This window comes from Astatotilapia calliptera, chromosome 3 (assembly GCF_964374335.1).
Source record: "Astatotilapia calliptera chromosome 3, fAstCal68.1, whole genome shotgun sequence".
Taxonomy (NCBI): Eukaryota; Metazoa; Chordata; class Actinopteri; order Cichliformes; family Cichlidae; genus Astatotilapia; species Astatotilapia calliptera.
The window spans coordinates 61,041,142-61,064,259 of NC_137424.1; the positions used below are offsets into that span (position 1 = coordinate 61,041,142).

General features: G+C 39.0%; 1 protein-coding gene across 2 annotated transcripts; it reads right to left on the reverse strand.

Annotated features, from left to right (window-relative positions):
• Positions 1 to 281: 281 nt before the first annotated feature.
• Positions 282 to 23,079, reverse strand: LOC113018991 (butyrophilin-like protein 2). 2 transcript variants are annotated; one of them, XM_026162464.2, is made up of 10 exons: positions 22,530 to 23,079; positions 20,124 to 20,474; positions 17,442 to 17,655; positions 16,793 to 16,857; positions 15,680 to 15,796; positions 6,370 to 6,720; positions 5,111 to 5,324; positions 3,618 to 3,682; positions 2,907 to 3,017; positions 282 to 1,667 (listed from the first exon to the last, which is right to left on the reverse strand). In XM_026162464.2, exons 1-10 carry the CDS (start codon positions 22,576 to 22,578, stop codon positions 1,003 to 1,005), a joined length of 2,202 nt encoding a protein of 733 aa, XP_026018249.2. In that variant the 5' UTR covers positions 22,579 to 23,079; the 3' UTR covers positions 282 to 1,002. The 2 variants fall into 2 exon arrangements, with proteins under 2 accessions (XP_026018249.2, XP_026018250.2); XM_026162465.2 differs by lacking the exon at positions 2,907 to 3,017.
• Positions 23,080 to 23,118: the final 39 nt, after the last annotated feature.

The window sequence follows — 23,118 nt, forward strand, 5'->3', positions numbered from 1 at the left end:
TCCGCATTTTAAGTGTTGCACTGAATGCTTTCGTGTTCTTTTTCCCTATTAAAGCCCAAAGATGCCACCCAAATACACATTTAAGGGTTGAACTATAAAAAATAGGAATTTTTTGCAGTTTTTCACAATTCGCAGGTGCTCTATGAATGTAATCCCTGTGAATTTTGGAGGTTTCCTGTACTTCAGTAGTTTTCACACTTTATTTTCTTTCAGGTTTCAGACTAATATTGTCTGAAGAAATAAACAATGAACTTGAGTGTGGAAGACATAAAAGCATAAGCTTGAGAAAATGATCATTTTTGTTTATATAACACATACAAATATTTCATTAAGTATTTAGCTTTTGAAACCTGAAACATTAAGCCAAATAGAACATTTTAAATTTGTATTACAAAGCAGTTTTAAATAATGTAAACCCTCAATACAACCTTTGACATCAAATGTTATGGTAACATAAAGCAACATTTACAATACAGTAAAACAGAAATCAAAATTAAGGTACTAAGATTCAATAAAACATCAACACACACACACACACACACACACACACACACACACACACACACACACACACACACACACAAAATATGTTGGTTATATAATACATCCAAATCTAATTCATTCAAATAGTCTATGTTTAATGCTCATTAGTTTAAAACCCAAGACTTCATTTTCAGCTCTTACCTTTTAAATAACTGTTGGTGTAAAAAAAAAAAAACCATCCATAAACAAAAATACAAATAGGAATTAAAACAGTGGGTTCATGAATGTCTGTCTAAGTGTTATCCATCAGCATGCCAGCCATGCTTTACATGGATTTTTCCCCATAGCACACCCAAATGAAAATCTTATAAAAGAAGAACTATAAGGCCAAAGTAATTTCAAAGTTGATATCTTCTAGTTTCTGAAGCCAAGCTTTAACACATCTGGCTAAGATGCAGTCATTAGTAGATGTTAACTGAAAGTTTTCCAGTTTTTGTTCTCCTTTTGTGAATTGGCAGCTCATGACTCTTCAGTTAAATCTTCCAGTACATAAAAGCGGTTATTATTGCAAGCTAAATGAGAACCTGCTGAATAACTTCTATGCAGTGGTGAGAATGCATCTTGATCTAGGAGGGCTTCAGCCTCACTCTTTGAGCTGCTAATGTGGTCCAGCATTTTCTCTGCATTGCTGGTTAAAGACAAGCTAGGTAACGCTAAAGACATAATAGCAGGACTACTTCTGTTGCGATGTTTTCTTTGGATTGGTTGGCCCGGTGCTGGATTGCTGTTTTGCCTCTTGACTCCTAAATGTGAACCTTTGTGGTGTAAGCTGCCAGATTTTGGAGGGTAAGTTTTGGTTGAAGCTGTGAATTTTGGATTATAGTCATCAGCACAGTAACTAGCGTTGGAGTCAAGGTCAGAATAATGATTGAAAGGTCTTTTGGGGATGTCTGGTTTGGACGTGAAAAGGCCCCAAATTGGTTGGTCATGCTGGGTAGCAACAGCACGAGACGGCTGATCATTTCTTTTTAGCTGGCGAATGATCTCTTCTTTCTCCTGAAGCTCTGACTTGAGTCCAGCCAATCTTTCTTTTAGCTGCTCAGTTAAACTGTTTAACATATTTTCAGTGCTGCTATTCTTTCTTTGGTCTGATGACTTCCTGTGAAGACGCTTCTTTTTTTGGGCTGTGTAGACAGAAAAAAAAATGTGTCATTAATAATGTGACATTAATTTACGGATTAACAAGAAGGGAAAGTAAAAGCAACCCAAACTATTTTTGTAAAAGAAGACATAATTTTAAAGTGACTTTAGCTGTGAAGCAACAAAATGAAGATTTTTCCCACCAAACATTTGAATCTGAAGGTAATAAAAACATTAAAACACTTATAGGCAACTTTTCACAAGCTTGTCGCCCGTCCTTAACTTCACTGCATAGTTGTACTTTCTTTTTTTCGATTGGTGACAGTTACAGGACCACCACCAAGGGAGGCACTGGGCACCCACCAAAATTGTCTGGCCCCCCCAAGTGACCCCCAGCACCAAGAACACAAGTGAACACAAGAGAGGGCAAGACACCCTACAATGAGTTGAAACATTAACTTGTTATTTATTCCTGCCTATATCATTTTTGTCACTTTAGATGTCCCTCACTGTTCTGTCTTTGCTGTGCCACCCCGATATTTTTTTGGCCCCCATATGAAAGATTTCTAGAGGTGTCCCTGAATAGACATGAAACAAGTAGAGATACTAAATAAAGATATTTTGGTGATTATGGAGAAGTAAATGTTATGGACTGGTACTTGTATATCACCTTTCTACTCAGTTGAGCAGACATCTAAGTCTCTTTCACCCAATCACATGTGTTCATGCAGCGCTTAAGTACTTTATTGCATTTACATGAATGCACTGGGGTCAAAATGGGGTTCGGTATCTGAACACGGATACCTCAGCGCGTAGTCAGTCAGACGAATCCACCAGTCTTACGATTGGCAGATGACTCGCTCTAACACCTGAGCCACAGCTGCCACTATGTGTGCACCTTTGGCCATTAAGAGCACTGCAACTATATTTCTAACTTTTGTTTTATAATATGTGACATTAACAGACTTTCACAAGTCTTACAGGACATTGTTTTTTTTTCTTTTGAAGAGTGGGTTGATGAGTTTTTGATAGCACTAAAAGCAAAGCTGTTGCTATTGTTTTTTCTACTGAAACAAGCTGTCTTTAAGTACAAGTACTCAGCAACAGCACTTTGAGCATGTGGTTCTTGTTTGAGAGGTCCATGTCTGCCATCCTGTGGCAGTTGGACGACACTACAGACGTGAACCTTTTCAAGGCAGAGAAAACACTTAGATGCTCACCACTTCGCTCATGTCTTCACTTTTTAACTGTATCATCTTTGTTAAATGAAGACAGTGACTTACTTGATTTATTGTGTTCCTTATATATCAGTAGAGCTAAAATAGCTGAAAATAAGACAGAAGCCAGCCCTCCAGCAGCAAAGGCAGCGGTGCAAATGTCAGAGCTGCAGGTGGCTGAAATAACACCATGCATGATGTTAACATCTGATCACATTATCTGCTAAATCACAAACATGATGTCTGCAACATAGAACTGGTTTTCCAATATCTAGGAACTATGGCAAACTAAGCAGCTTCCTTTCTTAAGAAGTGTTGCATAATCACGTAAATGGCTCCATGTATACAAAATAAAACACATTTATGTTTTTATTTTATTACAACAAGATGTTTCCCGAGCTAATTATTGGAAGACTTTTCAGACTATACCTGAAAATAATTGAATCACCTTCAACTTCCTACAACTCAGCTGTGAGATAATGCAAGAAAACTGTTTATTTAATGAACAGATTAATCAAATTGCATATGATTTGATTTGAGGTTGGATATGTATGGTGGTAGTTCTTTTTTTATTTGTTTTAGTTAAAAAGGGACAATGTATTATATAAACATGATTGTTGTCATTTGATGCACTGTTCCAGAGTTTAACACTAATTGCATCTGCAGTTCATGAGCAGATTGGAGTTTTTAAAAGTAAGTGAACTTCCTACAACAGGCTGCATTTCTCTTATTTTGTTAGCCAGCAGGTACATGTGTGATGTTCAAGTCCCCGTGTACCTGATACGAGGATCTTTGTTTCTCTGGTCTGGTTGATCTCTGGCTGGTGAACCCTGCAGGTGATGCTGTGAGAACAAATGCAAGTTGGTTAGTTTTAGAGTACATTAGTAACATTTTATGTGGACAAAGGTGTTTTGTTTTCAAAAGATTTTTAACAATAAGTGCCCTTTGTCACCGATTCTGTTTAGAATTTTTATGGACAGAATTTCTAAGCGTAGCCAAGCGGTGGAAGGCTTTCACAGAGCTTTTCACAGAGAATCTCATGTCTGCTTTATACAGATGTTTTGGTTCTGTTGGCATCATCGAGTAATGGCCTCCAGCTTGCACTGGAACGGTTCGCAGCCAAGTGTGAAGCGGTGGAAATGAGAATCAGCACATGATTCTCATTCCGGAGGCCATGGTCGTCAGCTGGAAAAGGGTGGAGTGCCCACTCAGGGACGAGTTCCTGCACCATGAGTGATTGCAGTGATGCAGACGCCAAACTGGTCCATCATGATGAAGGGAGAGATGAGTGTCAAAGTGAAGCGCTCTGTTAGCCGATCAATCTACCTCCCTACCCTCAATTATGGTCATGAGCTGTGGGTAGTGACTGAAAAGACAAGATCGCACATAGAAGCGACAGAATTGGGCTTCCTCCGAAGAGTGACTGGCCTCTCCCTTAGAGAGTCGGGCCATTCGGGAGGGGCTCAGAGTAGAGCCGCTGCTCCTCCACATCGAAAAGAGCCAGTTGAGGTGGTTCAGGCATCTGACAGTGTCAAATGCCTGAACCACCCGGGCCTCCTCCCAGTGGACACTCAGCTGCTTGGGAATGCCTTGGTGTAGCTCCGGGCAAACTGGAGGAGGTGGCTGGGGAGAGACAGGTGTGGGCTTCTCTGCTTAGACTTCCGGCCCCGGATAATTGGAAGAAGATAAATGGATGGATAGATGTTTTTTAAGAAATTAAATATAATGATGAGTTGGGGAAAAAAACTGGCTGCTTGTGTCTGATTTACTTACCAAACATGGTATATCACTGGTTAAATCTTTTATGAAAACAGGATCAATTTAATAGAACCAAATTTAAATGTTGTTTTTTTGGGGTGTTCCCTTTAAGGGTGACTGCAGCAAGTCATCCATGCGCATCTCACCCTCTGCCCTCGCTCTTTTCTTCACATCTCTTGTGTCTATTGCTTTGGACGTTTAAGACTTCACAGAGAGAAATACGTTCATACACAAGAGTTTTAGCTTTAAAGAAATCATAAATGCCAATGACCAGTCAAAATAAGGTCATAAGATTTAAAACTATTCCTGTTCACATTGCACTAATGATGTCTTAACTCAACAAGTCTGTTTCATGATACATGATGTACTGCATCGCAACCTCTCGCATATGAGAGAGCAACTTTTGATGTGTCTGAGAAATGTTTTGAGGCATAAGGAAAACATTTTGTTTATGTTACACAAAATAAATTATCAGTGAGTTTTGAAAGACGGAGCAATGATGTCAGTTGAACCTGCTGTTTCCTTCCTGCAGAGTAACTCTTTGTTTGATGATGAAACGTCCGATGGCATCTCGATCTCTTTCTGAACCTTGAGCGGGGATGTCGTTTCCTTGGTGATCCAGAAATGTTACCTGAGGCTCTGTTGGCCAGAAGTTCACCTCACACTGCACAGTCACCCCACATCTTTCAACCGAAACCACTGAGAGCTTTGGCTCCGAGACTGCACCTGTAAACAAAAATATCTAATCAGGTGTGCCAACTGAATCTTTCATCTGTCATCACTTCCTGAATAACCAGCTTCATGACTAGTTTTATGTGCATAATTCAAGCCATCGTCTTAATTAAGCTTCAGGCAACCAACTATACCAAATGTAGTTCACTGTGAGTAGCTAAAGATAACCAAGTTATCAAAAGGTAAATAGGTAAAGATTAAAATCTTTCTTAATAAAATTAAACACTATAAAAAGTCTTCTTTAGAAGCTTCATTAGAGTGAAAAATCGACCAATTAATCACATAAACTTGGTAAACAACTTCAAAGAGACATGATTTTTAGAATAACTACATGGGGAACAAATAGTGTACACAGTTTACTCTGTACACAATTTAAAGTACTGGAGAGAGCACATAATGACAACATAATGAGGACAAAACCAGTTGAACCTGAGACACTCTGACGCACATGTGTGCACAGACTGAACTCTCAGCCTTTGTTGACACAGTACTTCACACAAGCTTAGAAGTGTCAGTTACTCCATTCACAAGCTTCATTTCATACTCACAGTAAACACAGGTTCTAGATTTACCCACAAAGTGTAATGGAGCTGCTAAAAAATGTTTTCTATTATGAAATTACTATTGAAGTATTAACAACTAGCTGGTTTTTGTCATTTTTATGGGCCAAAAATTGCTTAGCACTGTTGCCTCACAGAAGCCAGCTGTACTGCAAAAATGTCTATCTAACCATGTGTTACAATCTTACAATCAGCCAAAAAGCCTTTTTGATGCTGTTTTGAGAGGCGAATACTACGAAAATTACACTCAAGCAAGCGTGTTATCCTCTTTCATCATTTAGACGTGACTTGGCTTAATCCATCAAAATGCCGTCGCTGGGTCTATTTGGACACTGAATCTGAATAATTCACAGAAATGTATAAAAGGAGTCATTCACATTACTTGGTTCGTTCAGCCTACGATTTGATAAACTAGACAAGGTCCAAGGCCTGTGCAGCATTCCTAGCTTTGGTTATTAATTGAACTTGAGAGGACGTACCAACAACAAGCTCCACTTCTGTGACCTCCCGAGGAGCATTCTTCCAGAGCTTGAGGCATTTGTACTTCCCTGCATCAGACATTTTCACATTGGAGATCCTTAATGAGATGTTTCCATCTTTCAGTTCTTTCATGATCAAGCTTGTCCTGTACTCAAAGATTGGATTCTTTATTTCGTAGGTCTCACAGCCATCCCGATACAGGAAGACCACATCTGGGTTCAGACCTTCTTTGGACCACTCAACAGTCGGAAAGTCAGTGCTGTCAGAGATCCTGAAGTTGCATGGTAGAATAACATCTCCACCAGCAAATGCTAGAACCTGCCCCTGTTTACCATGTGCAGCATGTTCACCTAGAAAAAAAATACATAAATATATGAATAAATGTTTTCATTTAATGCTACATTTTATACTACTTATTCATCTCTGGGTGAGGGACGAGCAGTCTAAACAGACCTGCCCAGACCTCCTTCTCCATGGCATTCCCAAACCAACTTAATAATGTAATTACTCCAGTTATTTTCAGGTGTGTCCTCAGGAATTCTCAATCCCGAATCCACCCAAAACACCCCACCTAGGAGTCATCCAGTCATAATTATTTCAAACGGCTTCTTTGAAGGAGAAGCAGTTCTACTCTGACTCTGAAGGCCTGAATTTGTCACAGTCCTGGGTCGGTGACCCAGTGTTTTTGGTTTTTGTACTTTTACTTTTGATACTATTATGAATTATGACTGTTTGTGTTTTGGTTTCCCAGTGTTTATTCTGTGCTCCCTCTGTTTTGTGTCATCCCTGCCTGTGTATCCCCTCTAGTGTAGTCAGGTCTCTAAGTCTGTGTCTTTGCATGTGTGTGTGTTTCCTGTTTTACTTTGAAGGTCCGTGTCTGATCGCAGTGTGTTCAATTATCACCTGTCCCGTCATGTCAGATTACTCCCAGCTGTGCCCTCCTTCTGTGTCTCAGTCCCTCGTTATCCCTCTGTGTGTTTAAGCCTTGTGTCTGCCTGTTAGTTGCTGGTTCATCTGCGTTATCTCCCTACAGCATCTTATGGTTTTCTCTCTGGCTTCAGGTTTGTTTTATGCTTAGTCTTCCCAGTTTAGGTTTTCTCAGTTCTGTTTTTTTTGCCACCGTCGCCTTTTTGTATTTGCAGTCGCCACAAATAAAGCTACCTCACATCAGCAGTGCCTGCATCTTGGGTCCTTTACTAATTCCACACGGCTCGCCCCGCTGACCTTGACAGAATTCTTCTTCTTTCAGTCACTATATTTATAACTTGGGCTTGTTTTCATTTATTTCAGTTATGCAGTTAACAATCAGACAAATAATAAAAGAAAGACATGATTTTTTCTTTTTAAAGCTGCACTGGATAGCACTACTATTCCACTGACTCCTATAGGATGGTATTGCATTTACTTGTAATAATGAGACCTTGGACCTTATTTGTGCAACTGGAATTGAACTTTTTTTTTTTGCCATACTTTTCAGTTTTTTATACTAGTCAGTTTCCTACTTGCGACCAGATTGAGATATAGCATTTGCATTTGCCAATTGCTGTTTGGCTCTTTAAATTATTCAGTGGCTTGCATTTGCTTTCTTGCGCAAGAACAGTTGTTTGCTTACGCAATCTTGTGCTTTGTGTTTTTCCTTCCTTGATATGGCAGCAGATATCATGTCATCATGATTGTCTCATCAGGCTGCACAAACGTGAGATGATTTGCAGCCACCGACTGTAAAAACTATAAAATGAAGAAGGGCTGAGTGCCTTTCTTTGAGCAACACTGTATCAGTCACAAATGTCAGTGCATAACCAGATGAGATAAAAGAGATGGTTAATTAATAATGATCGAGGAATTACAAACAACTGTAAAACCAAAGACAAACTCTACCACCTCACGTGGCAGATAGAGAGCGCTTCCTCATACTTTGAAAATCACGCAGCATAAACAAAAGTTAAAAAAAAAAATGTCCACTGCGTCAGACTGACAGCTTCATGGTTTTATGCTGCGATAACTTAGTGCAACAATGCATGTAGGAGATTAAATAAACAAGATCCATTTTCACTTGTGACACAACAAAGGTAATAAGATTATGATTATTATTATTAGTAGTGATAGCTAAACAGTAAAGCTATGGGTTTGTTTTTTGTTTTTTTTACCTATGGCGCTCATTCCGACTGTGAGACTGATGGAAACTCCAGAGAAATGCAATGTAATTGTGCACATTTAGGAAATCTTCCAATGAATATGCCTCAAGAAGATTTAAATCATAAGAATCATGCTAACATTTGTGGATGCAAGAAAAATGCTTTAACAATCAAATACATTTATTTTTAAAGAGGGTTCAATTAGCTATACTTCATTAATTTCCAGGACATTAAAAAAATGCAACACACAACACCAACCACGTCACCAGTGGATTAGTTTTCTTTTTTTTTTTTCTCTCTTTTTTCTGGTTCTTGTACAGGAGATGTGGAAGCAGTTCAGTTAACTTCTATAATTATTTTAATTTCATAACTTAGAGATGACTTTGACCTAACAGTAACAGGTTTGACATTTTGGTCTAATTAATTATTCAGCTTGTGTACTTTGTGTTTTTCTACAGATGACATTTGAGTTTAGCAGCTTGCAGAAAAAGAATCACAAACTAACAGATAAGTTGACAGACTGCAGGTAAATCACTCAATAAGTCAGTGTTATGCCTCTTACAGTAATAACTCATAATCCAGTTGCTAATAACTGGAGTGGGTGGGTTGTTTGCTTCAATTACAGAGCATTATGTTAACACTTAACATTTTAAATTTTCTTCTTTTTTTCTTTTTTCCTCTTCTTGCCTGGGTTCCTTCATTACATGAAGGAACCTTTAAAAAAACAAAAAAACAAGCGCGTCCATGCTCACAGGTGTACACACGGGTGATCACACCCACAAACTACACCCTTTTTGGCTCCTACCTCAAAGCACACTGTGTTCTGTTGATCTTATGTACTGCACAATAATGTTTAACATTTAGTATTTACTGTCATATTCCCCTATATCATTGTGATGTTGTTTATTCTATTACTCTTGTTCTCTTCTGTTTGTTTTCTTTTTTCTTTCTCAGCAGGTGATCCAGGTGATTGATATATGCATTTTTTTTCTTTTTTTTTCTGCCCATTCTGTTGGTTTTTGTCTTTTGCCCTTCTCCCCCGTCCCTCTTCTCAGCTGTTTCTCTTTCCCTCTTTCTTTCTCCCCTTCTTTCCCCCAGTCAAGTCTGTCCTGTATTCAGCAAGTGAAAATAAAATAAACAATAAAAGGTGAATCAAATGGACCATTATGGCAAGGCTGGGATGGTCAATTTGGTAAAGTAAATCCGTTGGGCATCTTTGTTTGCCTTTAGACAACAATTCTGATGGCAAAAGAGCCAAAAGGGACAGGCAAAAAAAAAAAAAAAAAGTGGATTAGTTTTCAAATAAAGATCTTACATTTCAGGAGTCCCCAATTTTTTAGATTGTATAGTTGTTTCTGTTAAAGGTTTTTCCATAAACATTCTTTAAAAAAAGTTCTAAATGTGACCCGATTAATGTTGATTGATGTTGCAAAATTTCCCATAAATTTCCATTAAGGGTGCTTTGAGTGCTGGATTGCTCCTGTGCCTTTGCTTTAACTGCATAAAATCAAAGGCAGCTTGGCCTTTGTGACTGAAACGATACTTTGACAGTCACATTTATGCCTCAGAGTCAGATACTCAAACAACTGCCACAAAAATAATGCAGTATGATAAGGCGCAATAGCAGGAATCCCTGTAAACATACAACTATTCAGAATATCTGGACAAGGGACAAACATTGTGGTGCTGCACACATTCTGGTTTCCTGGTTGGGGTTCCTTTGATAAATCATAGGCGCACCAAATATTCTGGGCCACCCATGAGATCCAGAAAATTTGGCTGTTGCCCTTTAATCCAAGTTAGCAAACTAGCATGGACTCTCAAACAACACTAGTAAGGAATAATAGTAGCAGTAGTAAAATATTAAAATATAACAATATTGTAAGCTGCATTATTACAGTGATGATCACATGAAACAGCCGGAGGCATAAAGCAAAATCTCTGCTCCCGGAAAAATATTTGCACCTCTTACAGAAGAACAATGATTTGTATTGTTGACATAACCTTTTGCATACATCCTACCACAAGGTATAAATGTGAAAACAGGTCTTAAGTGAATCCGACTCATCAGTGGAAACTATGCAATAACTTATCTCATATTCCAACACTGTGAATGCAAGAATGTGTGAGTCATATCTCCCTCTTATCACTCTGTGAGCCTGTAATTACTGTTATAATAGCAATAACACGAAGGCGGTTCTGTCAACATACAGTTTGTAATGTACAGTAATTGCATTCACATGTAAACATTTTGCACTTATAAAAAGATTTAGGAAAATCCAATTAGAATCGGGGACTTTGTTGGGACACCGAGGCCATCTGAGAGAAATAATCTCTCCAGTGTGTCCTGGGTCTGCCCTGAGGCCTCCTCCTGGTGGGACATGCCTTTAAGACCTCACCCAGGAGGTTTGCTTTTACACTCAGCTCTCTCTTCACCACAACAGACCGGCACAGCATCCGCATCCCGGCAGCCGCAGCACCAATACGCCTATTGATCTCCCCTTCTCCTGTCACATGTGAACAAGACCCCGAGACTTAAACTCCTCCAATTGGGGCAGGAACTCGTCCCTGACTGATTCTGAGACCACCCAGTTGAAAGCCTTCTGCCACTTGCTGCACCTAGAAATTCTGTCCATAAACATTATGAGCAGAATAATTTTATATCACTCCATTTCAGTTTCAAAGCAAATCAATTCATTTTCAAAATATAAAATTCAAATTCAAATTTAACTTATTCAAATTCAGTTTCTGATGGCACAGATTTCTGCCCATAGACTATCATTTTAACAATAACACAACGATCTTCTTGCTGTCATGTTCATGGAATTTAAAGCTGGTAAAACAAGTTTGTCTTATTTGTTATTTAGCCTTAAACTTTGTGTTACTTAAACGTACAAATCATGGACATTTTCCTCTTTGCTCTTCTGTGTAACTTCATTTGTAACCTTTTTTGTCATTACTATTGGGATTATATAAATTTGCAGCTCATTTATATAACTATAAACACATGTAATATAATGTAATAATAGCAGCTGAAGTAGTATTCCCCTCCTTACCTGTAAAAAATAGCAGCAGCCTGGCACACAGAAAAAGGCGCTGATACATCACCAAGGGGAAATAGCTGAAGTTTCCCTTTAGTCACTGAAATGGTGTAAAAGTTCATAGAAAGTGTACACCGGCCTGAAAACAGGACGAGCCCATTAAAGACAGTACGGTAGACAGGACGCACAGAGACACTGCCTGGAGTTCATTCATGTGGTTTCACTATCGGTGTGTGTGTGGTGCTTTCAAGTACACTCCGTGTTTATAGCTACCTAATGTCCTAAACTGTCATTAAAATATAAAATAAAATAATAATAATAAAATAATAATAATAATAATAATGGTAATAATAATAATAATAATAATAATAATAATAATAATAATAATAATAATGGATTGGATTTATATAGCGCTTTTCAAGGCACCCAAAGTGCTTTACAATACCACTATTAATTCACTCTCACATTCACACACTGGTGGAGGCAGCTACAGTTGTAGCCACAGCTGCCCTGGGGCAGACTGACAGAAGCCAGGCTGCCATATCGTGCCATCGACCCCTCTGGGGCATACAGTGATAAAAGCATTTTGTGCTACCAGTTTCACTGTAGCACAATGGACTAAACTTGCCACTTGATGCCTTGACTTTTTTCTTTCTTTCTTTCCGTTTATGAGTGTGGGAGAACATTTTCTCCCAGCACACAAGGACGTTCCAACCTGAATATACACACGGATAACACAAGTCACATGACAATGCATTGGGAAAATGTATGAACGGGTGCAAGTGCTTATTTTTGACTGTGAATGCACTTCAGGAAGCCTGAGGCATATTCTTGAAGACTACCTAAAGAAATTACAAGAAACATTGCCTAAGAGCGTTCGGACTTTGTACCCATTTGTGTTTGTACTTTTCAATGTATTAATCTTTGTCGTCAGTGTGTGCAAATTCAACAAACTTTACAAACCGAGACATGTTTTTGCCCTACAAACTTTACAAACTACAACTTTTTAATAATAATAATAATAATAATAATAATAATAATAGACACAGTTGAAGACATAAAAGTAATACTAAAGACTTACATCAATATAGATATGAAAAGATACAATGAAATAAATAAACACTTAACACCTGGGTTAAGTGTTCCTGGTGGAGTCATCTGACACTTAAAATCGGGGCAGCGATAAAAGCATTTCCTGAGTAAAAAGTAAAGTCAGGGAAATTAGCTCTGATTCATGCCAGCAGAAAGTACACTGGGATAATCAGGGCAGCAAACAAAGGCACAAATGACCTTGTGCAAAACATTAGCAAACAAGAATGATTTGGGAGTCTTTTTTTTTTTTTTGGATAACAAAACATTTTTGTTACATGAGCCAGTGAAACAGAGCTCAATGTCCAATGTTTCATCTATAAAAATACAAACATATCAATTTCCATTTGCACAGTTTATGCAAAAACATAATTGGAAATATATTTTTTCTCAAGCCCATTGATACATAACACTATACAAAAAAATACAATAGCAAGTAAAAAAAGGCTTTAAAGTGCAATTATTTCATCTATTGGAAAAGCACTCCTATATGTTAACAAAGTGATGGTGAAATGGCCTGCATTTGTATAGGTTTACTAGTCCCTAAGGACCCCAAAGCGCTTCACACATCCAGTCATCCACCCATTCACACACTGGTGATGACAAGCTACATTGTAGCCACAGCCACCCTGGGGCGCACTGACAGAGGGGAGGCTGCCGGACACTGGCGCCACCGGGCCCTCTGACCACAGCCAGTAGACAACGGGTGAAGTGTCTTGCCCAAGGACACAACGACCGAGACTGTCCAAGCCGGGGCTCGAACCGGCAACCTTCCAATTACAAGGTGAACTCCCAACTCTTGAGCCACGATCGCCCCACAGAGTGTTAACAATGTTAACAAAGAACTGGTTTTTTTCTCCAAACAAACAAAAACATACAAACTAGCCCCAACTCTTAATATGAAAGTAAAAAGAAACAGCCTTTTATATATAAGCAAAAGTATCGCAAGCACCATACATCATGGTCTGGTCCCATTTTTTGACTGGTAATGCAAAGAAAAAGAACGAAATCATGCTTAATATTAAAAACATTCAAAGAACAGGAGACACTGCAGCTGACTGTCAAGCCCCTACTCCGTGCTTCCATCACTGGTGTGAAATTTCAGTTTCTAGTTATTGCTCAGTTAAGGAGTTTCAGTCATTTAAACCGAGCAAACATTGTCTTGCCTTATGCTTGAAATGTACAGCTTACATTTCCTTTACTTTTCATTTCTTAATAAACTTCTATGTTCATCTTCTTCAGGTAAATTTCTCAGGAGGCTGTGACGGTTATGAAATTCAGCTAACTGTGGAAGTCCTGGCGAGTGTCTACGCTGAGGATGGTGGGTGCTTTGATGGGGTGAGACACTGGAGTTGATCATCTGGTGGCTACTGAGAGCAGAAGAAGGGTTGGATGTTGGTAAGTGTAGTTGTAAAATAGCTGGACTGCTGTATATACGGTGGTTTCTTTGAGATATGTGACCAGGGTCTGGAAAGCTGTTTTGCCTTTTGATGATAAGCTTTGAACCCCTGCTTTTGGGTAAGTCATCAGATTTTGGAGTTTTATAGCTGGTTGAAGCTGAAGATGGGTTTGGATTGTACACACTGGTCAAGCTCTTGTTGTCAGGGTCGTGAGTTAAGAGTAGTTTGGAGGGTTTTGAAACGTCTGCTGTGGGTGTGGAATGACATTGGACAGTTGTTCCACCGTTGTAGGAAACAACATTGCTGTCCTGTAGTTTTTGAGTCTCATCTTCGATAAGAAACCCAGACTGTCTTTTCATCTGTCCAATGCTGCCATTTAACGAGCTGTCTGTGCTGTTAACTCTTGTCGGGTGGATGAGGCTTTGATTTGATGTCTTTCTGTTCACTGGCTGCTTTACAATAGCTGTGTAAAATAAGAAAAAAAAAGCTGAATCATCTTGTGGCAAATAGAATTCAAACTGTATAGATGGCTATAGGAAAATTATCCAACCTTTCACTTGATTTATGACTTCAGGAAAACAAAACAAAAACTATGATCACTGTACAGACAAAGGAACTCCAAGAAATACACAGATCAGGCAAAACAATATGATCACCCATTGAATATTGTTTTGGTCCCTTTTTCACTGTCAAAACATCAAGATGTTAGAAAAACGTCTTTCAAGTCGTGGAAGTTGTGAAGTTGGTCCTCCATGGACTGGACTTCTTTGTCCAAACACATGTCACAGACGAACAGATTGGATTGAGCTTCATAAACCATTCATGATCCGTTTTTGCTTTATTACGTTGTGTATTATGTTGCTAAAAAGTTCAGGGAACCATTTCCACGAAAGGGGTACATGGTCTGCAAAAACAATTCTTAGGTAGGTGGTACGTATCAAAGTATTACCCACATGGGTAGCAGGAGCAATGATTTTCCAGCAGAACAGTATAACAGGATCTGCTGCTTGCCTTTTTCCAAAAGTACATTGTGGTACCAAGTGTTTCCCAAGTGTTTCCCAGTGTATGTATTCATACACCTTTTATCAGAAACAACATTAACTTTAATTAATTCTTTAATTTGAGCTCCAGTAGCTCGTCTGTTGGATCGGACCGCACATCCATCAGTGAGCCTTGGCTCAACATGAACTCGTTGGTGCTCTGACTTCGTCATCTAGCCATCACAATTTAGGCCCAAATTAACTTGCTCAAATGCCTATGCATACCAGTTGTTCCTGCTTCTGACATTAAGTTTGAGGACAAAATGTTCACTTGGCTCCCTAATATATCCCACCCACTTACTGGTGCCATGTCAGTTATCGTTAATGTTATGCCTGATCAGTGTATACTATTGAGTCAGTCACAAAACCCCTGAGTTTCCACCTTACACACATGTAATTCTGTCTTTGTGTTCTCTATGTAAAGAGCAACTACATTTTTCTTCATCCTTAAAACAAAAACAACAACAACAACAACAACAATAAAAAAATAAAACACCAAAACCACTTTGCTGTCATTTAAAAATGTTTCTCAACTGCTCACTGGCAGTCTATATCAATGGCCCTTGCTTTGCATTTTTTTGTATAATTCAGAACTGTGACTCACCAAATCTGAAGCATTTTATGCATGAAAGGGCAACGAATCCAGCTGCAACTAAGAAAAACAGTGCTGTTCCTCCAATGGTGATGGCGATAGTGTGAGGATCAGACTTCATGCAGACACCTGAAATGACATAACATTGTGTTGACATATGAACAGATAATTCATATTATACTTAATATAAAATACCATATATCTGCAAGTTTTTCTTCAAGTCTAATGAGTCCTTATTGGTAGGAAATAAACACCCAGTGCCCTGCCAGGTTTCTTAATCAGGCTACTAGATTGAGACAGTGACACGTGCTAAACTGTACTGCCAACAAACTCAACAGGACTCCAGACAATGTCAAGAATAGAGGCGATATGCAAACTGGCAAGCATGTGGTGCAGAGGCCGTACATAGGTTGTATTGGAGTAAAGATATAATTTGTTATCATGATCTCTAAGCAGCACAGTGGCACGGTGGTAAGCACTGTTGCCTCACAGCAAGAATTCAATTCCACGATCAGGCCGGGGTCTTTCTGTGGGGAGTTTGCATGTTCTCCCTGTGTTTGCGTGGGTTCTCCCCAGGTAATCTGGCTTTCTCCCAGCATCCAAAGACATGCATAAGTGGAAGAGAATGGATGGGTGGATGGATCGGTCTCTAAGTATAGATATTTTGGCTAGAACTACATGATCAATCACAGGTGTGTTCTGCGGTGCCGTTGCAGGGAAGGCAGACGCACCTGTGCATTGCAATCAGCCTAGAATCTGTGTAGGGTCCTATGTTTGGGGATCATCGTTGATGTGTATGGCTGGCAGCCAAGCGTGTACAGCAAGCGTGACAGAGATAATAAAAGATGCGCAAAGCATGAGGGCACACCCAGGTCTGGTGTGGATTTCTTACAGCTTAAAATAAAGACAACAGTGGGTTAGGGTGTCAATCCTGGTGTGAAGTGACATGTGGAAAGCAACTAGAGAGCAAATGGTTAACATAGTGGTCATCTGATAAAACTCCACACACGGTAATTTATAGAAATCCCAATAAAACCTACACATAAACCCCAAATAGATAGCAAATGCATTTAAAAAAAAATGTGAATATGGGTGTTTGAATGCACACGTGAAGATCTGGCATACCTGGTATGAGGATCTTTGTTTCCCTGGTCTGGTTAAACTCTGGTTGATGAACTCTGCAGGTGACACTGTTTGACAAATACACAGTTTATACCTCACATCATATAAGTGAAAATCTAATTTCACAGTTAGTTGGTTAAACATAATCTGCAGTATTGTGCAAAAGTCTTGAGCAAGTCTACGTGCAATAAATCACTGCACTTTTTCCCACCTAAAGAATTATATGGGGGGAAGTGCAGTGATTTATTGAAAAGTACAAACACAAATGGGCCCACAGTCTGAACTCTTATAGGCAATGTTTCTTGTCATTTCTTTAGGTAGTCTTCAAGAATAGTCATCGGGGTTGCTGAAGGTCATTGAAATTCTCCTTTGGATGTTTATTTTGTGTTGTGTCCTGATGATCTCACAGTGTGAATATAGGGGCCCTGGCTCTCAGGAGGCCAGTCCACAGCAGATAGGGTTACACTGCATGAGAACTACTCCTGACAGTTACCTAATGAGATTAGAGCCAGAGAAACAATGAGTTCTGACGCTGTGTTTTCCTGTTGTCCTATCAGAATATAAAGAGACAGATTCAAGACTTTTGCACAGTACTGTAATAAAATTTAAAAATGCTTATCCAATTATTAATGTCTAAAAAAATATGTATAACCTGCTGGTAGCTCTTTGCAGAGTGGCTCTTCGTGTCACAGTGAAATATCCACGGGCATCTTGTTGTCCTTTGGGGTTTTCCCCATAGATGTTCTTTCCATTGTCATCCAGAAATGTTACCTGAGGCTCTGGCAGCCAGCAGTTTGCTTCACAATGCAAAGTTATGGCATCACCCTCCGCTGAAATCACTGAAAGCCTTGGCTCAGAAACAGCCACTGTAAAAACAACAAAACCAGAAGGTGTGATCATTAAATCTGCCATCCGACGCACCTGTCCTTATTTCTGATAAACCTGTTATTGTTTTTATGTTAAAGTTACATCTATGATGTCAAACCCACACTTTATAACACTCTTGGCTTCTGAAGAAGAATGAAAGACACTAAGTGATACACAGACAATACAAACTGCTTTTACACAATTAAATTAAACTATTTATAGACAGTATCAAATCACAACAGCAGTTGCCTCAGAGCAATTTAAACTGTAAGGTCACAACCCTATGATATTTATATGGAGCTGTGCTTTTTATAAAGTAATCAACTTTTCTAAAGCTCCTTGAAATTGAGCGTTTAAGTAGATGAGTGTCTCCTCCTATAAAAAGACTTTGGTTCCTAAAAGTCTGTTCCTCTGATGAAAGAAAGATTATCTCATGTGAACCAATCCTTAATCATGGCAACTTTTACAGGAGTTTAAATCTTACATTGGTCAAATATTATTAATAGTATAATATGCACTTCTGAACAAGGCCAACTGGCCATATTCCCAGTAAAATAATGAAATAAAGCTGGTGTCATTTGAAGGTTTAGCACACACATTTTACTTTACAGACCCCCCAAAAAATGATGCAGGTACCACCATGGTTGTGTTAATATTTTTCATTCATTAGGGACAAAAATATATCCAAATTTGTAACAATAACAGAATTGTATCTACTATCCCTGGCAGAGGTTTGGTGATGCAATGGTTGCTTGTTTAAGGTCTAATGACTGTGACTCAACTTCAGGGATTTAATGGAGACATGAATGAAACAAGAATTTCAAGAAATGCAATAGTCTCATTTCCTGTTTTTCATTATTGGCAGTGGCAGCTTGATTTAATGTCCACGTTTGGTCCAAATCACATTTAAACAGAGAGACATGAAACCAAATGAGGACACACCGGATATGTTCTTCCGGTCCAGCCCACAGGTGGGCGATTGCTACATGAGCAATGAGGCTAATGATCAACCAGTTCAACCTGTTATGAAACGCCCAACTATTAAAAAGAAAAAAAAAAAAAAAAAAAAAAGAGTCAAATGTGTACACACACTGAACTCAAAGGACATTCCTGTGGATGAAGCTGTTGTTTGTACTTTAAGCTTCAGAAACGACTCAGAAAACAGTCACATATTTTTAACCCATGAGGATTAAATGTTATGTACACAATGTATTACTTAAAGAGCAAAGTGGAACTGATTCTCAGTGTTTTTCATAACTGCTACTATATTTACAGCCCATACTCAGGATACTTGCCACTAAAGTGTGATATATAGCTGAAAGTAGTGGATCTGTGTTTAAATAATCTCTGTTCTGTTCCTTCCATTTGTGGGCGATCGTGGCTTAAGAGTTGGGAGTTTGCCTTGTAATTGGAAGGTTGCCGGTTGCTTGGACAGTCTCGGTCGTTGTGTCCTACTGGTGGTGGTCAGAGGGCCCGGTGGCGCCAGTGTCCGGCAGTCTCGCCTCTGTCAGTGCGCCCCAGGGTGGCTGTGGCTACAATGTAGCTGCCATCACCAGTGTGTGAATGGGTGGATGACTGGATATGTAAAGCGCTTTGGGGTCCTTAGGGACTAGTAAAGCGCTATATAAATACAGGCCATTTACCATTTGGAAATCTGTTTAAAGTTTCCTTTTTTGGATCTATTATGCTATGTCTTTATCTTTGAACTCAACTAGAGCAGCTTTGTATATGTCACAGTCAAAATATGGTCTACTCCTCTTTTATTGGTCGTTGGTGCAACTCTTCTGTTCAGCTCCACTGTCTAAAAGAAGCCAGTTTCCCCTGTTTCCTATACTTTCTTCTGTTGACCTCCATAAACAGAACATTTGAACAGAAGGAAAGTTTTCTCTAGCAAGATAGTGGCTAACCTTATCAACCAATAAAGCTTGATACTCATCAAGACTCATTTAACTTTGAAGTAGTTTTAGACTGTTGACAACTAAAGGCTGAAATGTGAGAAGTTTTACAAGTGTGTGGATTTATGGACGTATCATTGATTTTTATTCAGTTGCTATACGACCCGAAGAATGGATTCAGATTTTTAGGTATAATTAATAGCTCAATTGTTTATTCAAAAGGAAAATCAAATAGATAGAAGATGAAATGAGATACAGATGCAGAAAAGAAGCAGCTCACAGATACTGTCTATGTTTAAAGAGCTCTGTGCTGTTAGGGGTAGGGTCAACTTATATCAAGGACCACCATCTAACCTAGCATAAACTTTGTGGAGCATGGTTTATCCTCCTGTAATTCAAAATTGGTCCTAGCTCAAAATCGAGCTCTGACTCTAAAGTAAAACCCAGATCCTGATCGCATGTTAAATGAATTTAGCTGAATTGGACAAGAACCCAACATTTAAGTGGGTGAAGCACACTTAGGCAATTCAATGGTGAACTCTTTGTGTGGAAATGAACATGAGTGGACATACCCACAAACAGCTCCACTGTTGTAACCTTCCTGGCGACATTTTTCTGGAATATGAGGCACTGGTACTTTCCAGTATCAGGCACCTGCACATTGGAGATCCGTAATGAGATGTTTCCATCTTTGAGCTCTTTCATGATGAGGCTTGTCCTGTATTCGAAGGCTGGATTCTTCATCTCGTAGGCCTCACAGCCATCCCGGTACAAGAAGACAACATCTGGCTTCAAGCCTTCCTTGGACCACTCAACAGTCGGAAAGTCTTCCTTGTCAGAGATATTGAAACTGCACGGTAGAATAACATCTCCACCAGCAAAGGCAAGAACGTGCACTGGCTGATCCTGAGCAGAGGATCCACCTAGAAAAAAGAAAAGAAAAAAAAAAAAAAAAAAAAAAAAACACAAAAAGGATAAACAACCATATTAAAATGATAAAAACTAAAGTTAATGAAGTAGGCAATAAACAATGTGAGTAAAACTTTACTAGAAGGTATTCAATGCCTCCAGGTGGATTGACTCCTGTATGTTATTCTATGTGTTATAGGTGAAGAGAGCACGGAGCTACAAGGCAAACTCTGCAGTTTACCCGTCTTTTTCAAATCCTGATCAATACTCTGAGTATTGACCAGCAGGATTACAGTTACATTACAGAGACAATCAAGTCTATCCCATATATTTTTAATGCCACGTTAAAGCTATAAGGGCATACATCTGTAACAAAAGTACGACATCCAGAAGAGAAAGCCCCTTTTTAAAAGAAAAAAAATTCTGACACAGTAAACTGGGTTTTTTTTGTTGTTTCTTTGTTTGTTTTGGTGACATTGTTGATTTATTTTTTCTCTTATCCAGGTTTGGCCATCTTATCTTATTTGAAATGAAAGAAAATTACCACCCAAAGAGCCCGACAGAAAACAAAGCTGCAAGACGTTTGTTTCTGAGGACTTTGAATGCCACAATCAGCTGCTTGCACTTATTATCTTTTTCACCTGCATAACGTTGCAGCAGTACTTTCCTGTGACGCAACAATGACGGCTTAGTCACTCAAATATTCTCTCATCCAATTAATCATGAACTTCTGAATGCACTGCATTTCTGATGGCATTTATTTTTAAATGCATAGTATATGGTTAATGATACAACTATTGGCACGAGTCCATCTATTGAGGTTTGCACTGGTTGGTTCAGCGTGATTAAGATATTGGCCAGTGATGTTCATGAGGTAAGGTGGGGAAGTCCCCAAACCTGTAAGATGTATACTTTGTACATAATTGAAAATGTCCCACACTGTCTCACACATACTCTACGTCCCACACTTTGTCAGGACACAGATAATTGTGACATTTACGTAAGCAAGATGCATAGAAACACACTTTATGTGGTACACCAGTTCAACTGCATGTCAGTGCAAATATCTATTCACACAAATCACATGGCAGCAACTCCTCATTAAGACATGCAGACATGGTTAAGACTGAACATCAGAAACTTTGAACATGGCGCACAGTTCTGCACCAGTTAACAAACCGTACATTTAATTTGATCCAGGCATGCAGTGTGTGCATCTTTAACAATTAAAGAACAATTATGATTAAATGATTGCACATCATTGCTGTTCACAATTATGTTTGTGTTTTTTCCTCTTTCAAGTCCCCCAAATTCCCTCTGCACTAGACTGTGGCATATTTAATTGACATATCTGTTATTTTCTCTTCCTCTCTTATCCATTTATAGATGTATTATATTCGTATTGATTTGGGGTTACTTTTAAATGCGTTATGGTTTTGTTTTTTCAAACTTTGTGAGTAATTACATTAAATAACCATAATTTCAGCACTGGTTAAAAATACTATGACTACAGTGTTTGTAGTAATTATACAGCACTACTACAGAATGTATAATATGAAATCCTGTCTATAATGTTGAAAACTATTCTTTTATTCTGAAAATCTCTTAACACGTCCTGAGATCACTGCAGATTTGAAGCTTGACCTAAGGACGCCGAGTTATTATTTTCTAGCTAACTGGTTTGGCATGATTTACAGAGGTAACGGCAGCAGGTGAAGTTTAAACAAACACTTTCTCGCACTAGTGGAAGACAAACAATCGCAGTATTGCTTGGATCCGCGGCTCGTGCAATGAAAGGTCATGTTGAGCTTGTGCTGTTAAGTATCCTGTTGACGGCCAGGAGTCACTGTTCACCGCTTGGAAAAGTTAATTTAAAGAAATCCTGAAAGAAAAACCTGTTGGCTCCTGTGATCTTTATCTGATAACAGCGATGCATGACGAGGGCGTTTTGCAGTTAACCGAAAATTCCTAACGTTCTTTGGCACTTCTGATTTACTTTTCTCTTTGACTGAACGTGAATTAAATCGTTGCTCTAAACAAAATCAGCATAACCCAGCTCTTTTTCTTACCCATATAGGATGACAGCAGACTGGCAACCACGAAAAGACGACGATACATCCCTAAAGGACTTTCCCCCTCAATTACTGAAGAACCAAATTAATGTTTCGGAAGTTATCATTCTCTCTGCAGACACCAGAAGCCTTTCAGATCAGTGTGATCAGAAACACTGACTGACACTCACAACCTCAGACTTTTGATCTTGGTTTGGCTGTGGGCGGTGCCGCAGTTACGCTGTTTCTCACCTGCTGACACACTGACGCTTCAACACCAACAAAAGAAAAAGAAGAAAAAAGGTGGTGCTCCTGACCTCTCCAGGGGTCGCCATCTGGTGTTAAAAATGAAACATTACACTCGATTTACACAGTAAATGGGCTGATGGTGCTTCATCGACATGTCAGCTTTCCAGCTCCATAGTTTGATTCGTGGAGTCTGCCATAGTATATAGTTTACTTATCTTTGTCGAAGCCCTGTGTATTACTTTAGTTATTATTAGGTCTGAGGCAGTTTCAGGCTGAATTACAGAGCAAGTAAAGCACGTCGTTTTTGCAAAACCTCAATGCAATTTTGCACTGATAACGAGGCTTTGTAGGGTGTTTC

Bases quoted from the DNA above. Each gene is read 5' to 3' on its own strand.
- LOC113018991 (XM_026162464.2), bottom strand. From the start codon at position 22,578: ATGTATCGTCGTCTTTTCGTGGTTGCCAGTCTGCTGTCATCCTATATG. The intron at 15,797-16,792 runs GTATGCCAGATC...ATGTCATTTCAG, and splicing joins AACAAAGATCCTCATACCAG to GTGTCTGCATGAAGTCTGAT. The intron at 1,668-2,906 runs GTAAGTCACTGT...CTGTCTACACAG, and splicing joins TAAGGAACACAATAAATCAA to CCCAAAAAAAGAAGCGTCTT.